This window comes from Canis lupus, chromosome 9 (genome assembly GCF_048164855.1).
Source record: "Canis lupus baileyi chromosome 9, mCanLup2.hap1, whole genome shotgun sequence".
Lineage (NCBI taxonomy): Eukaryota > Metazoa > Chordata > Mammalia > Carnivora > Canidae > Canis > Canis lupus.
Genome location: NC_132846.1, coordinates 2,539,445 through 2,554,401, shown reverse-complemented (window position 1 = coordinate 2,554,401; position 14,957 = coordinate 2,539,445). Strand labels below are relative to the sequence as shown.

The 14,957-nt window shown below is 41.4% G+C and overlaps 1 protein-coding gene and 1 pseudogene across 4 annotated transcripts in view; one reads left to right on the top strand and one right to left on the bottom strand.

Moving 5' to 3' along the window:
- CATSPERB (cation channel sperm associated auxiliary subunit beta) overlaps nt 1-14,957 on the top strand; it is a 146,176-nt gene that overhangs the window by 31,863 nt on the left and 99,356 nt on the right. For all 4 annotated transcript variants that reach the window (XR_012036267.1, XM_072837788.1, XM_072837786.1 and 1 more), the window contains exons 6-10: nt 3,925-4,020; nt 8,242-8,391; nt 12,619-12,714; nt 12,854-12,972; nt 14,288-14,320. Coding sequence is in view for 3 of the 4 variants with exons in the window: in XM_072837788.1 (XP_072693889.1) it covers nt 3,925-4,020; nt 8,242-8,391; nt 12,619-12,714; nt 12,854-12,972; nt 14,288-14,320 (494 nt within the window). In the remaining variant the exon portion in view is untranslated. The remainder of the gene's footprint in view (nt 1-3,924; nt 4,021-8,241; nt 8,392-12,618; nt 12,715-12,853; nt 12,973-14,287; nt 14,321-14,957) is intronic.
- Nucleotides 1,149-1,805, bottom strand: LOC140639595 (pyruvate dehydrogenase (acetyl-transferring) kinase isozyme 3, mitochondrial pseudogene; annotated as a pseudogene).

Sequence of the window (14,957 nt, the reverse complement as noted above, 5' to 3'; positions counted from 1 at the left end):
TGAAATCTGCTTTGTCAAATATTGATACAGCCACTACAGCTGTGAATTAGTGTTTGCATAACGTGTCTTGTTTCATCCTCTTGCCTTTTTTTTTCTCCCCAAGTCAGCCTTTAGAGCACATTAACCAACAGAGGGGAAGCACACAAATGAATTATTTATTTATTTATTTATCTATCTATCTATTTATTTATTTATTTTACACAAATGAATTTTAAAATAAAGCCAAGGCATCAGTAAATAAGATCTGACACAGAAGTACCCATTGAAAATATAATTCGAGATGCCTTCTGTTGAGAATGTAATCAGATGGAGGAAAGCAGGAATTTAAATCCATGAGTATGTATACAATGGAATATTACTCAGCCATTAGAAATGACAAATAACCACCATTTGCTTCCACGTGGATGGAACTGGAGGGTATTATGCGGAGTGAAGTAAGTCAATCGGAGAAAGACAAACATTATATGTTCTCATTCATTTGGGGAATATAAAAAATAGTGAAAGAGAATAAATGGGAAAGGAGAGAAAATGAGTGGGACATATCAGAGAGGGTGACAAAACATGAGAGACTCCTAACTCTGGGAAAGGAACAAGGGGTAGTGGAAAGAGAGGTGGGAGGGAGGATGGGGTGACTGGGTGACGGGCAATGAGGGGGGCACTTGATGGGATGAGCACTCGGTGATATGCTATATGTTGGCAAATTGAAGTCCAATAAAATAAATAAATTTAAAAAAGGTGGGGACTTGAAAAATAAAAATAATAAATCCATGAGTGCAGGAGGGATGCCTGTGAGGAGCGAAGGACCCTGGAACTGAATTATCAAGGCAGACTCAGTTGATGTCTTTAGCTTCCAGATGCCTCTGGCCCTGATTGGTAGGTTGAGACAAGTGTTGGCTGGTGGTTACAAAGAGCAATGAGAGGTATCTGTTGTGTCAGGAATGGGGAAGAAGTTCAAAATGCTGTTAAGATTGGGGACCTTCAACCCTGTAAGAATGAGGAGTGAGGACACAAGAGATGGAGGCTCTGTGCTCTTTTATGTTGGGCACTAGCCACGCTGCAGCAAGATACTATGAAAAAGTACTCTGGTTACTAGTTTCATGGAGTTGCTGGGGCTGTAGGAAGGACTCCATGGAAAACAACTGGCTGATCTAGATGAAATCAACATTCAGGCATGGAAGTAGGGACAGTGCTATTTTTCAGAGTGGGACACCATCACCTTGGCCACTTACCTAATGGACGAGCCTTCTTTACCCAAAGTAACTAGGGTTTTTAACAGTGAGATATCCCGGTTTTGTATGACTCTTAATGCAGCTCTGTTCTCACTGAGCTCTTAAACAGCATGTGAACAAGGTGTGATGGTGTATCAACTGCCTGATGAGGTTTGTTTGGAGTTTTGCCACTAAACTCTTCTTCAATTTACAGTTCTTGAACTATTCCAAACTACTGGCTAGCCTGGTTTGGCACAGCTTCTTGGCTGCTTCATGTACCTCTTTCACTACATTGGATACAATCCCACTTTGCAGATGGGATTCATATTTCCTGTGTGCTTGGGATGAGCAGGACTAGTATTACCACCAAACAGAAGTGTGTGCTGGTTAATATGCAGGTGGAAAGTCCAAGCGATGCACTTGATAGAAAACCAATCCAGAAAATAATTGGATGTTACTGTTAATAAAGGATTAAATCCATGCTTTTTCCTTATATTCAGTCACTCCATATATCATCATAGGAACCACACCACTTCTGACTTTAATCAGAACTTGCAGAGGGTTATCCAAGACCTGTGGATCCTCAGGTTTCTTCATATTTTAAAAGTCAAAGATAGTTATGCACAGACCAAATTTTTTTTAATAATAAATTTATTTTTTATTGGTGTTCAATTTGCCAACATACAGAATAACACCCAGTGCTCATCCCGTCAAGTGCCCCCCCTCAGTGCCCGTCACCCATTCACCCCCACCCCCTGCCCTCCTCCCCTTCCACCACCCCTAGTTCGTTTCCCAGAGTTAGGAGTCTCTCATGTTCTGTCTCCCTTTCTGATATTTCCCACTCATTTTTTCTCCTTTCCCCTTTATTCCCTTTCACTATTATTTATATTCCCCAAATGAATGAGAACATATAATGTTTGTCCTTCTCCGATTGACTTACTTCACTCAGCATAATACCCTCCAGTTCCACCCACGTCGAAGCAAATGGTGGGCATTTGTCGTTTCTAATGGCTGAGTAATATTCCATTGTATATATAAACCACATCTTCTTTATCCATTCATCTTTCGATGGACACCGAGGCTCCTTCCACAGTTTGGCTATTGTGGACATTCCTGCTATAAACATCGGGGTGCAGGTGTCCCGGCGTTTCATTGCATCTGAATCTTTGGGGTAAATCCCCAACAGTGCAATTGCTGGGTCATAGGGCAGGTCTATTTTTAACTCTTTGAGGAACCTCCACACAGTTTTCCAGAGTGGCTGCACCAGTTCACATTCCCACCAACAGTGTAAGAGGGTTCCCTTTTCTCCGCATCCTCTCCAACATTTGTGGTTTCCTGCCTTGTTAATTTTCCCCATTCTCACTGGTGTGAAGTGGGATCTCATTGTGGTTTTGATTTGTATTTCTCTGATGGCAAGTGATGCAGAGCATTTTCTCATTGCACAGACCAACTTTGAACTCATCCCACCGAAGGCCAGTTAAGTCATACATCAGAAGATTGACTTCTCTTTTTGGGTTAGGCAGTCACATGAGAAGCTCCTTTTATAGAAAACCTATAGAATGTTTTCTCACACCATTATCTTTTCCAAAGTCCAGAAGTTGCTTGATGGAAAATAGTGACAGGGAGAAGCACAAAGATCACTTAATCTACTCGAGTACCAGCTGCTTCAGAGCCACTGGAAGAGGCATTTGCTCCCTGCAGTGGTGCACAGAACCGCATGGATGCCTGGGTGTATGTGAAGGCCTGTGCATCCAAGACCTTTGGGGCAGGCAGCTTTTCATGAGTGTGCCCTGATTTCAGCCTCAGCCTTGGCCCCGTCACAAGAGCTCTCAGTCTGAGTTCACTACCCATGGCTTCCCCAGGCCCCACTCATTTTTTTTTTTTTTTTTTTTACTTTTAACCCACCAATGCCTTTATGTTTAGGGAGAGTTTCTTATAAATAGCATATAGCTTAGTCTTGAGTTCTACATCTAATCTGGAAATCTGTCTTTTAATTGGTATTTTTAGACAACTTACATTTAATGTAATTGTTGATATGGTTGCATTGAAACCTATCATCTGGCTATTTTCTATTTGTTCCATCTCTTCTCTATTTTTCTTTCTCTGTTGTCATTCATATTAATTATGTTTTATTACATTTTATCTCCACTATTGGATTATTAATTATACCTTAGGTCTTTTTTAGTGTTGGCCCTAGGAGTTACACTATATTTTTTAATTAAACATGGTCTACTTTAAAATAGTAGTACACCACTTCACATGAAGTGTCATCATTTGCTTCTTAAGCCACAATAGCTCTTGGAGAAAAATGATGATCTAAAATATAATTAACCAGGGGCACTGGGTGGCTCAGTTGGTTAAGTGTCCAACTCTTGATCTCAGCTCAGGTCTTGATCTCAGGGTTATGAGTTCAAGACCCACGTTGGGCTCCATGCTGGGTGTGGAGCCTACTTAAAAAAATAAATACATAAATTAATTAATAAAATAAAATATTATCTGGACTTACACTGTGGTAGTAAGACCACTTCATTATTCTTTTATTTTATTTACCATCAAAATATCTGTAGGAAAAACATAGGAAATCTTATTTATAAATGCAGTCAAAGTGATTGGGAAATGAACAGTAATATTGTTGGTCATATTAATATAGCCTTAAATTTCACCAACTTGGCATACAAAAAAAACAGCCAATTATTTGCCTTTTATTTTCAAACAGATATTGCAGCTGTAGAAGAATGGTTAGTAAGGATCACTTTACAACACGGATTAAATATTTATACTACTGAAGGAACACTATTGGATAATGTTCGAGGTAAATGCCAACAGATAAAAGTAAAATGGAATTCATAGTATTCTTTTAACAAACATTGTAACCTACTATATATGCCAGACTCTGTGCTAAGTCCTAGAGAGAGAGAGAGAGAGAGAGAGAGAGGTATGAACATTACCCTTGAGGGATGACAAAGAATACACATGGTTAATTGTTAATAGAGGTCTACAAAGAGTGATATAGAAATATAGAAATATATGTTTTTTTTTCATGACCCCAATACGGGGTCATGATAAATAATGGCTTTATAAAGTTAGTTTTTGCATCTTCTAGAAACATGTTATAAAAGATACTGTTCAATGCATTACAGTCTTCTTTATGATGACTATCAGCAAAAATTCTTGCTCATTCTTTGTTAGAACATTTACATTTTTTCATGAAAAATTGGTTGTTTCTAAGGTTATGAACACTGAGTGATAAATAATTGTTGAGGCCTCTCTTTTCCAATTGTCTTATTTATAGTCCAATTTTTGGATCATCTGTAGCAGTATAATGTAAACTTTTTAAAAAATCCTCATTCCTGAATCTTGTATTTATCTTTATTTTCCTCACCTTCCTTTTATTTATTTTTAAAAAAGATTTTATTTATTTATTCATGACAGACACAGGGAGAGAGAGAGAGAGAGAGAGAGAGAAATAGGCAGAGACACAGGCAGAGGGAGAAGCAAGCTCCATGCAGGGAGCCGGACATGGGACTTGATCCCGGGTCTCCAGGATCACACCCTGGGCCGAAGGCTGCGCTAAACCGCTGGGCCACCGGGGTTGCCCCTTCACCTTCTTTTTAAAAGAAAGTTTTTCACTTAAATTCCAAATGGTTAATATACAGTGTAATATAAGTTTTAGGTCCTTTTTACTTTTATTCTTTTTTTTAACTTTTATTCTTTTACTCCTACTTTGATTTGGTGCTATGTAGAATGCAGAGCAAAAATAAAGAAATGTTACAAAAAAAAAAAAAAAGAAATGTTACATTTTATGGAGAGAATTTCCTGGGTAGCTTTATGAAAAGTAATGATGTCTCCACCCAACTCTATGCCAATTAAAATTGGACCTCTACGAGTGGAGCCAGGCATCTGTAATAAAAAGGGGGGGGGGGGATCCCCACAGGTGATTCTGATGTGCAGAGGATTAAGAACTGCTCTAGAGAAGAGGTTGCGTATGTGCCAAGAGTCAACGGAAAATCTCATGCAGCATTATTTGTAATAGGAGAAATGAGTAACAACGTAAATGTCCATTAAAAGGGGAAAAGACAAATACCTGTAGTATGTTCTGTTAAGATGAAGGAAATAGATCCACATATATTATCAAGAACAGAAACCAAAGCATTGAAGGAAAGATCAAGTTTCAGAATAGGAGAATATTTACTTAAAATTCAGAAAACACATAAAGGAAAGCTATATACTGTTCATGGGTACATATATAGTGTAGAAAATATATAATAATGTAGATGAGAAATAGATGCCGCAATTTCATGATAATGGTTGCCTTTGGGGAGAATTTGGGAATCGGGCCACAAAGGGGACAGAGGTCTCTTCAATCATATCTATATTATTTGATTTCTTTAACCAAAATTGAAATATCTGAAAAAACAAAATGGCAAAATGTGCTTTTTTTATTTTGTCATAGTGTCCAAATTTTTAAAAAACAATGAATTATCTATTCAATAGTAACTGCAAGCTTTTGAGGCTGACATTTTGAAGTCCTGTGCTAGCTACTTTGAGGTACTGAAACAATATATAGTTATTTCCATTTTCAAAAAAAATTGAAATATGAGTCACTTACATATTAAAATGTACCCAGAATATTATATACTGCATTAAAATTTTAGTGTACACTTATTTAGAATGTATGGAAATGCTGTGGTAGTAGAGTTTGGCAAGTTTGTTGTTGTTAAAGGTTCCAGATGCAGAAATGAGATTCATCTGTTTGAGGAACTGAAAGGAGGCCAGTGATGTGGAAGCATAATAAGTGACAGCGTGGCTTATAATAAGTTTGGAGAAACCAGCAGGGAGTATGGTTAAAAAGTATGGGTTTTATTCTAATGAAAAGCTGTCCAAGTGTTTTAAGCAAGAGAGTGCAAATTTGGATTTACATTTTTCTAAATGGATCGCTTCGGCTGCTGTGCAGAGACCTGACCCTAGGAGAACGGCAAGAATGAGGAAAAAAGAAAAGATTGACTGGCGGTTGTTGCCCTTGTCCAGTGGGAGGCAGTCCAGAGGGTGTGGGCTGGGGGATTAGTGTTGGAGATCTAACGTTTCTGTCTTTGGAAACGGTTTTGGAAGTAGAGTTGATAGGGCTTCCTGGTAGACTGGGGGTGAGGGATACAGAGGTATCAGAATGAGTCCTAAATTTCTTTTTTTTTTTTTTAAGATTTTATTTATTTATTCATGAGAGACACAAAGATAGAGGCAGAGACACCGGTAGAGGGAGAAGCAGGCTCCCTGTGGAAAGCCCAATGTGGGACTTGATCCCAGGACCTCGGGGTCACGCCCCGAGCCACCCAAGGGCCCCTCCCTCATTCTTAAAACATTTAAAATATAATATATGATTCTGAGGAGATTGTATGTAAGTAAAAGGTGTTCCAGTTGGATGTGATCATGTCCAGGTTACAAGGTCCAGGCTCCCTGCCTCTAGAGATCTTGTTATCAATTGTCTGCACAGACACGCTCCACCCTGGAGAGTCAGCAGTCACACCCAAATTTCTTTAAATTAGTTTGGTTATAAATTGTATCTTTCTGTCCTAAGGTACACTGTGTCAACCAAGATGGAAACTTCACTGCATTTCTTGCTTTTCACAAAGTTAAAAATTTATCACTTAACGTTTTGGGATTTTGTAGCAGACTTGGGAACAATGGTAAAGATTTACATTGTAGAAATACAAACAGCTAAAGAATTGATTACTACATCACTCTTTGTAAAAGTCCTTTGACAAGGGCGCCCAAGTGGCTCAGTTAGTTAGGCATCTGCCTTTGGCTCAGGTCATGACCCTAGGGTCCTGGGTAGATGCTGGGGTCAGGCTCCCTGCTCTGCTCCTCCCTTCGCTCATGCACATACTTTCTCTCTCAAATGAATAAATCTCTAAAAAAAAAATTTTTTTTAAAGTTCTTTGATTATTTCTGACATTCAGACAGTATTTTGTTAGATTGGCCTGGCTCGCTTTTTGTACTCCCTTTTCTCATTTTTTTAGAAGAGAAAAAAATCCATTTTCTTATCATTAAAATTTTAACTTCATCCTGTTTGAACTCTTTGCCTCTCCAAGAATAGATGGGGTGGAACGTGTCCTCCTCCAAATGATTTCCCCTTATAATCCTGGCCCAGCTTCCATGTTTGTTCCAGAACTCCCTCTTAATGCCTTGGCCACCAATGGTAGGTTTTCCCTATCCTTCACTGGTATTCTGGATTTATTCTGATTATATCTGCTGCCATTTCAATGCAATTGGAGGAAGAGAACAACAAGTAAAAGTGTGGTGTGGGCTTTGGAAGCAAAGGTTGCTCTGTGAATTATGAATGTCCTGTGATGCAGCAACCCCACTTCTAGGGATGGGTCCTGCGGCCAGGTGTACAACCAAAGATGGTCAGAGCAGTGTCTCTCGACCCACATGTGCTTCTTCCAAGTAACTGTTTCTGGCCCCCATGGAGGATAGTTAGACTTCATTCCTTTTATTCTGGAAAATAAGAATCATCCTATTTCTTAACTGATGAAGGGTGAGGTAAGACAACTATTTTGGGGGACGATGGAGTTGTCCTCTTTATATAGCTCTTTTAACACCTTCAAATGAGGACACGTGTCATGGTGAACACTGGGTGTTGTACAAGAGTGTGAAATCACGGGGCAGCTGGGTGGCTCAGCGGTTGAGCATCTGCCTTCAGCTCAGAGCATGATCACGGTCTCGGGATCCAGTCCCACATTGGGCTCCCTGGAGGGAGCCTGCTTCTCCCTCTGCCTGTGTCTCTGCCTCTCTCTGTGTCTCTCATGGATAAATAAATAAAATCTTTAAAAAAAAAGATGTATGAAATCACTAAATTCTATACCTGAAACTAATATTACATTGTGTGTTAACTAACCGGAATGTAAATAAAAACTCAGGAAAACAAAACCAGACCAAAAAAAAAAAAAAAAAAAAAAACCACTCTGAAAGGAGAGCATTACTGTTCCCTTTTCAAGACTGCTGCCGCATTTTAAGCACCTACATTTGATTTCTGCAGAACCTATTCTTCAGTGGGATCTTGGGACGGTAATGACAGAAATTGATATCACGAGTGTGTATCCATATGTGGTTGATCTCAAAGTGGCAAAGTGTCCCTGCGCCAACGACGTGGCCCTACTTGGCTTCATCCTGAATGCAACATATAATGGTAGGCTCGCGGCGTGGAGTTTTGTGTTGTCAGGACGGTGGTGTTTCACTGGCAGTGCAAGTCAGATGTGTAGACAGAAGGGAGTGAAAAAGTTTCTTAAAACACACTTGCAAATTTACTCTTGGCTGCTTCCCCTTGTCTACCTGCAGCTGTGACTTTTGGCCACGTCCATAGAGACTGTGTTGTCTGTCCCACTTTCACGTATCCCCTACCACCTATTAGTGTTACTTCCTCTCAGAGATTTTTTTGATTGCATTTCTAATCCATCTGCTGTTCCTACCATCTACAGGTACCGGGTTCTAAGGCATCATAATATTATCTTATTACGTATGCATTTTTAGATTACTACTGAGTGTTTCATAGCATCTTTACGTGTTTCAGCTGCTAACTGTATTATTGTAGTTGTTTTTCCTGGGTCATTGGCGACCTTTTGAGTCCCCAACCCAATGAATGAAAAGGGAAATAAAAGAACTAAAAAATAACAAAATTGCATCACTCACAGTTGATACGTGTATCCCTCAAAATCCAAAAGAATCAGTAGCCAAGCTATCAGAACAAATAAACGGAGTACTACACAACTGAGGAATGAAATCACAACATGTACAAAACTGTTCCACCAAAAACTAAAGATTGTAATTTTACAAGAATCCTATTCAGAAAGTAACAAAACCTGGGAGGTATCTAGGATTAAACAAGGAAATGAATTGTAAGGCCTATTGGACACGAATTATAAAACTTTAACGAAGGTCATAACAAAGACTGAAATAAATAAGATTTTATGTGCATGAACGGGAACTTCTGCTGTGAAGACCTTCACTCTGTCCAGATTTATCAGTCAGTTCAATACAGTTCCAAGAAAAATGGCAACAGTGTATTTTGCGTGTGGAAGTTGGCAGAGCCCAATCCAAAATTCACATGGGAGATTGAAACAATGTGAATTACATAATTTTTAAAAAGAGCAAGAACTTGCCCTCCCCCCCATGCCCTGGACAAAGGAGCTCGCCCCTGACATCAGGGTCCCCAAGGGCCAGCTCGTTCTGTGTTCTCTTGTTTGGGGTGCTTGCTTGTGCTGAACTGGTGTAGTTAGGAGCCGAGTCTCTTCCTCCTCTGTGCTGACCCCGCAGAGTCTAGGCTTCTGGCCTAGCTGGTCGGGTGCCGGGCGAGGATCCCTCCTGCTTCCCTGAGCCCCAGGACAGGAGCCATTCTCCACTCGCCAGGGCAGGAGGGCAGCCTCCACCTGGGGATGTGCCTCAGTCTCAGCCTCAGCGGAGAAGAAATAGATTCAGCCACATCCCCCCCCGCCCACCCGCTCCTCCAGCCCCCCAGCTGCCTTCTGCTGTTACTGAAGCAAAACCGAACTTCCGACAGGGTGCAGCTGCTGCTGCCTAAACTTGCAGGCCCTCTGTGAAACCCTCGGCTGACGCCACCCCACCAACGCACCCGCCCCACCCCCTCACTCGATTAGTCCCCTGACCCCCCATCCCACTCACCTGCCCCACCCATGCACCTGCCCTAGCTCCCTGCCCGCAGCCCCCAGCCTTTAAGACCACCTGGTTACTGGTGGGAACAGGTGTCCGGGAGCCCCGTGGGATCCAGCGTGGACTTGCCACCCACCTTCTCCTGTGGGACACTCCCAGCAGGCTTCCCCGGTCACTTAGGATTCTATCCTACCCACACTCTTCTACACCCCCTTTCGCCTGACCCGCATTCCGGTCCCTTTCCATCCACCCAGCTCTGCTCAGCAGCCGGCTCCCCACCTGCCCCACCGCGCTCATCTTTCTTCTAGGCGGCTCTTCACCTTGCTGGCCCGGTCCCCATCCCGGTAACACATCCCCACCCTGCCCCTACACCCCACCCCCAAATCACTTGGCTTAACAGACCAAACTGCCCAGGTGCCCCCCGGCAGCCAATTCTTTGTGCTCCTTCTAATTTCTTTCCCGGCAGCAGCTGATAGAGTTGACCATTCTCTCCTCCAAACACTTTGTTCTCTTGGCTTTCTCCATCTCACCTTTGATTTTATCCTGCTGCACCAGCCACTCCTCAGTTTTCTAGATGGGCTTCTCTTTGGGGTGATCCCTCAGGTGTTGCTGAACTCAGGACTTTGTCCTGGACTCTCCTTCCTTATGGAACCACTTCTGTCTCTGAGAAATGCAACCTAGTCCTATGGTAGAGATGCCATCTCCAGGCCAGTGATTCTCAAATCTGTATTTCTGGTGCTGACTGCTCCTTGGAGACCAAACTCCTCTACCCTGTTGCCTCTTTTACATTCCGTCTTGATGTATAATGAGCATCTCAAGCACAGTAAGTCCAATCCCTAATTCTTGATTCATTTCCCTCTGAAATCTGTTTCTCTCCAGTATTCCTTATCCCAACTGATATCCAGTTACTCGAAACTTAACACCTAGAAAACATTCTTGAGTGCTCGTCCTGTCACGACATTCCAGGGCGGTGCTGCACCCAGTACGTGTCTCCAGTGTGACCATTCTCCCCTCTGCTACAATCTTAAATCAATGATGGTTTCTCCATGGGACTAATTCATAACCCCTTAGGTAGGCTCCCTGTTTCTATTTTTGCCACAGTATAACTCACCTTCCATACAGCCACCAGGGTGGTCTTCTCAAGTATAAACCAAATCACATCACTTCCCTGCTTCAAACATCTGGTGGCTTCCGTCTGGCCATTCCAATAATATCCAAACTCTTCACAATGGTCTACATCAGCTTCTGTAAACCTGCAGTGCAGTTGTGGTCGTTTGTTAGAGCAGCTTGTAACTTAATTTGAGTCTAAATTTATTAATCAGAATAAGGCATTTATTTCACTGCTTACTTCCCTAGTAAATATTTCTGAACTTGGCAGGAGTCTGGTCATGTGATATCACACAGGACAGCAGCAGTAGTCATCCCTACTTAGTATATAGGGTAGTGCCTCATTCCACAGCCAAAAGGCAACACTTGTTGTTAGCTTTCCTCTTCTGAAAAAAAGTGGACAATAACAGCATGTCCTGCTGCATCTCTCCCTACACGGAAAACAGCTGAGAGTGATCATACACATCTCACGTTATGAGTGGTCCTACATTCATCTTTGGGAAACAGTATATGCGTTAGATTGTCAACTGTTTGCAGGCTCCCCCACTGCCCTCAATAGATATGCCTGTCAACTAGACTCCAGGTTAATATGCTGTATTTAAAACAAAGGACTCTCAACCCTCCTAGCCATGGCCAAAGAAAGGTGAGATCAGAGTATGTGCAGTGCATTCTATCTTCTTCTTTTACTAGGTTCTCATGAGGCATTGTTTTTTTTTCCTGTTTCTTAAATCACAAATGTTAAAGTAAATCCAACATAGTTTCTTCCTCTTGGAATTTCAATTTTCTTCTTGGAGTTTTGAAATTATGGACTAAGATTGTATTTCTGAAATAGGAATTTCTGATGAAAATACTGTCGGAAAAGGGAAAAAAAAACCCTCTTCCTCTACTCTCTTAGGTTCAGTAAATGAGGTCTGTGAATTAAATTAATAAAATAGGATTAGCAGGAAAAAAGGCACACCATTTTTATTAATATTTGCATTCAGATGGAGTTAACTAAATAGAAGTGAAACTTGAATGGTTAGACTTGGGGCATAGGTACCACTTTATCGAAAGAAGTTTGGGCTTCACGGGATTATAAATTATGGGGCAGTGACTAAGAAATATGTGGGAGAACTAATGAAAGAGAAGAGCTATTTTTGTAAAGTCTGTTTATGCAACTTTGTCTCCTCGCTGACTCCCCTACCCTCTCTGGTGATAAGAGTGCTCTTCTCTTCCTGGTACCAGGGTGAGGAGGCGCATTTCCCAAAGTAAAAATTATGCTCCTATTTTAGGAAGGTAAGGAGAAGGCAGAAAACCTTCCTGAGTCTGTTGATTCTCAGTTGCCTTCGGCTCAAAGTAATCCTAAAGCCAGGGTGGTGTATTTTGGGGTGGCATAGTCTGATCCCCTTCAATATAAAACAAAATCCTTAAAATTTAAGTCAGATGGTTGGGCTGAAATCCTATATTAACCTGAAGTCACTTCATCTTTCCAATGCCTGGGAAGTGAGATCCCAAGTGAGGGAAGGCAGGTTGAGGTAGGGCAGAGAATGGTTTGGAAAGTAGGGCAGTTGTGGGCTCTGGACCTGGACGTTGAGCACCATAGATGTGGGTTACTCGCCTTGTAAAGCTGGCTAGGCTTATTCTTCCTTTTTTCTCGTCTCAGGTATTTACATAGGCCTCAGTTTTTCTGGATTTTGGAATTACAATGATACCATGTGGTATAACCTGACAGATACGATCTATTCCCAAGTTGGAGAAGGTAACTACCCTAACTGTGCCTTTATCTCCAGTGTCCGGTGTATATCAGCCCTTGGTCACTACTGATGGAATGTCTTTGCTTTGCTAGGGAGCTCATCTCTTCCTTGCTGCTTAACCCCTGGTATGATTTCTTCCCTTAGAACACACAGATCTTTCCGTGGTGGACATGGTTCTAACAAATCACTTTTTAGTTATCCTCACCTCTCTGGGTCTTTTTGTAAGCGGAGATCTCCGTTATCCATCGTCCTCTGTCTTAACGGTATGTGATTTGCTTTTATTTTAAAGATTTTATTTATGTATTCATGAGAGACTCACACAGAGAGGCAGAGACACAGGCAGAGGGAGAAGCAGGCTCCATGCAGGGAGCCCGATGTGGGACTCGATCCCAGGACCCGGGATCACTCCCTGAGCCAAAGGCAGATGCTCAACTGCTGAACCACCCAGGCATCCCGTGATTTGCTTTTAAATATCTTCTGTAACATAAAGTGGAGATTCCTGATACTTGAGCTATGTGTGGCATATCTTAGAATTTAAATGCTTTTTCCATTTAAAAAAATGTAAAAGCAGAATACAGTGACTTTTTCCTTTGCCTTCTAGGGTTGAATACATCCTTTGAAAATGGTGCTAGTCTTATTGCTATACAATTTATAGTCAGTTTTAAATACGTACATGTAGAAGATTATTTCTCTGCCTATTTACAGTTACATATATTCCCAAAATACTTTACAGCAACTTATACAGTTAAATATGTTACAAATTAACATAAATTAAAAAGTTAGTTTTGGGATTGAGAGAAGGGGAATATACATTTTGGTGAGGATATGTAATATGCATACCATAAAATTCTTTTTTTAAGATGTTTAAATTTATTTTAGAAAGAGAGGAGAGGGCAGAGAGAGAGAGGGAGAGAGACTGTCAAGCATACTCCCTGCTCAGCAAAGAGCCTGACCTAGGGCTTGATCCCACGACCCTGAGATCACAACCTAAGCCAAAACCAAGAGTCAGATGCTCAACTGACAGCCACCCAGGTGCAAGGAAACAAAGTTACAATTAAAATTATATTTATTTTCCTTGATTATATTTCCTTCTAATTACATGATTTAAAAAAATCTCACATCCTTTCTGAAATTAAGTTCATGTACAAATAAATTAATAAGATGATGAAACAAAGCAAAGATCAAAGACACAATCTCCATAATATTCTTTTTTTGATTTTTATTTATTTATTCATGACAGACACAGGGAGAGAGAGAGAGAGAGAGAGAGAGAGAGAGAGGCAGAGACACAGGCAGAGGGAGAAGCAGGCTCCATGCAGGGATCCCAATGCAGGACCCGATCCTGGGTCTCCAGGACCACACCCCAGGCTGAAGGCAGCACTAAACTGCTGGGCCACTGGGGCTGCCCTCCATGATATTCTATAAACCATATTAGAGGCTGGTTTTAGTGTGTGATACTCCTAGCTGCAGGAGTGCAAAAAGCATCATTTCCTTTAGTACAATTCAAATTGCTATGTTTCGTTATGACTTCTGATATGAGAACAAAAATTAAAGTGTTTGTTTTTTTTTTTCTTGTAGTTTTCAAGGGCAGACTTTTGCGGTTTTGAAAGGGTAAGAAGCTTTACATTTCCAAGGGTTGGCTAAAGGATAGATGTTTCCTCAATGACCTAGGGGATGAGATGCAAGACAAGAATCCACAGCATAGATCCTTCCTGTTACTATGATGTTGTTTACAGTTTGAGCTCAAACATGTTTCCAGCGAACGTTAGGTGATGACCTCCCCTGTGCTTCAATGGAAGCAGTGCCTCCCCTTGTTTAGAGGCCACCCTGCCTTTCTTTGTATATTCTGTCCAGGACTGTTGTGGTTGTTGAAGGGTATTCTGTACAATGGCACCCAGTTGGAAAGAGAGCGGGGGCTGAAATTTGGTTAACACTTTTCTGCCCAATCCATCTACCCCCGTGGGGGTCTGTGTCTACCTGGAGAAAGGGGCATTTCTGATTTTCACAAAGGTGCTTATGAGATAGCCACAGCTCTGCTTTTGGCCTTTTAGGGTGGTGGGGGCACGAGGTATTTCATCAGTTTTCTCTTTCCTCTCTATTACAAAGTCAAGTTGTGTGATTCAACAAGGTCACTCCCATCAACATATACCCATGCTTCATTTTGGAAACCACAACAAAACTATGATTATTCCTAGCATTTTGCTGCGTCCCCTCCCCTTTCCATCCTCACACGTGCCCACACACCATC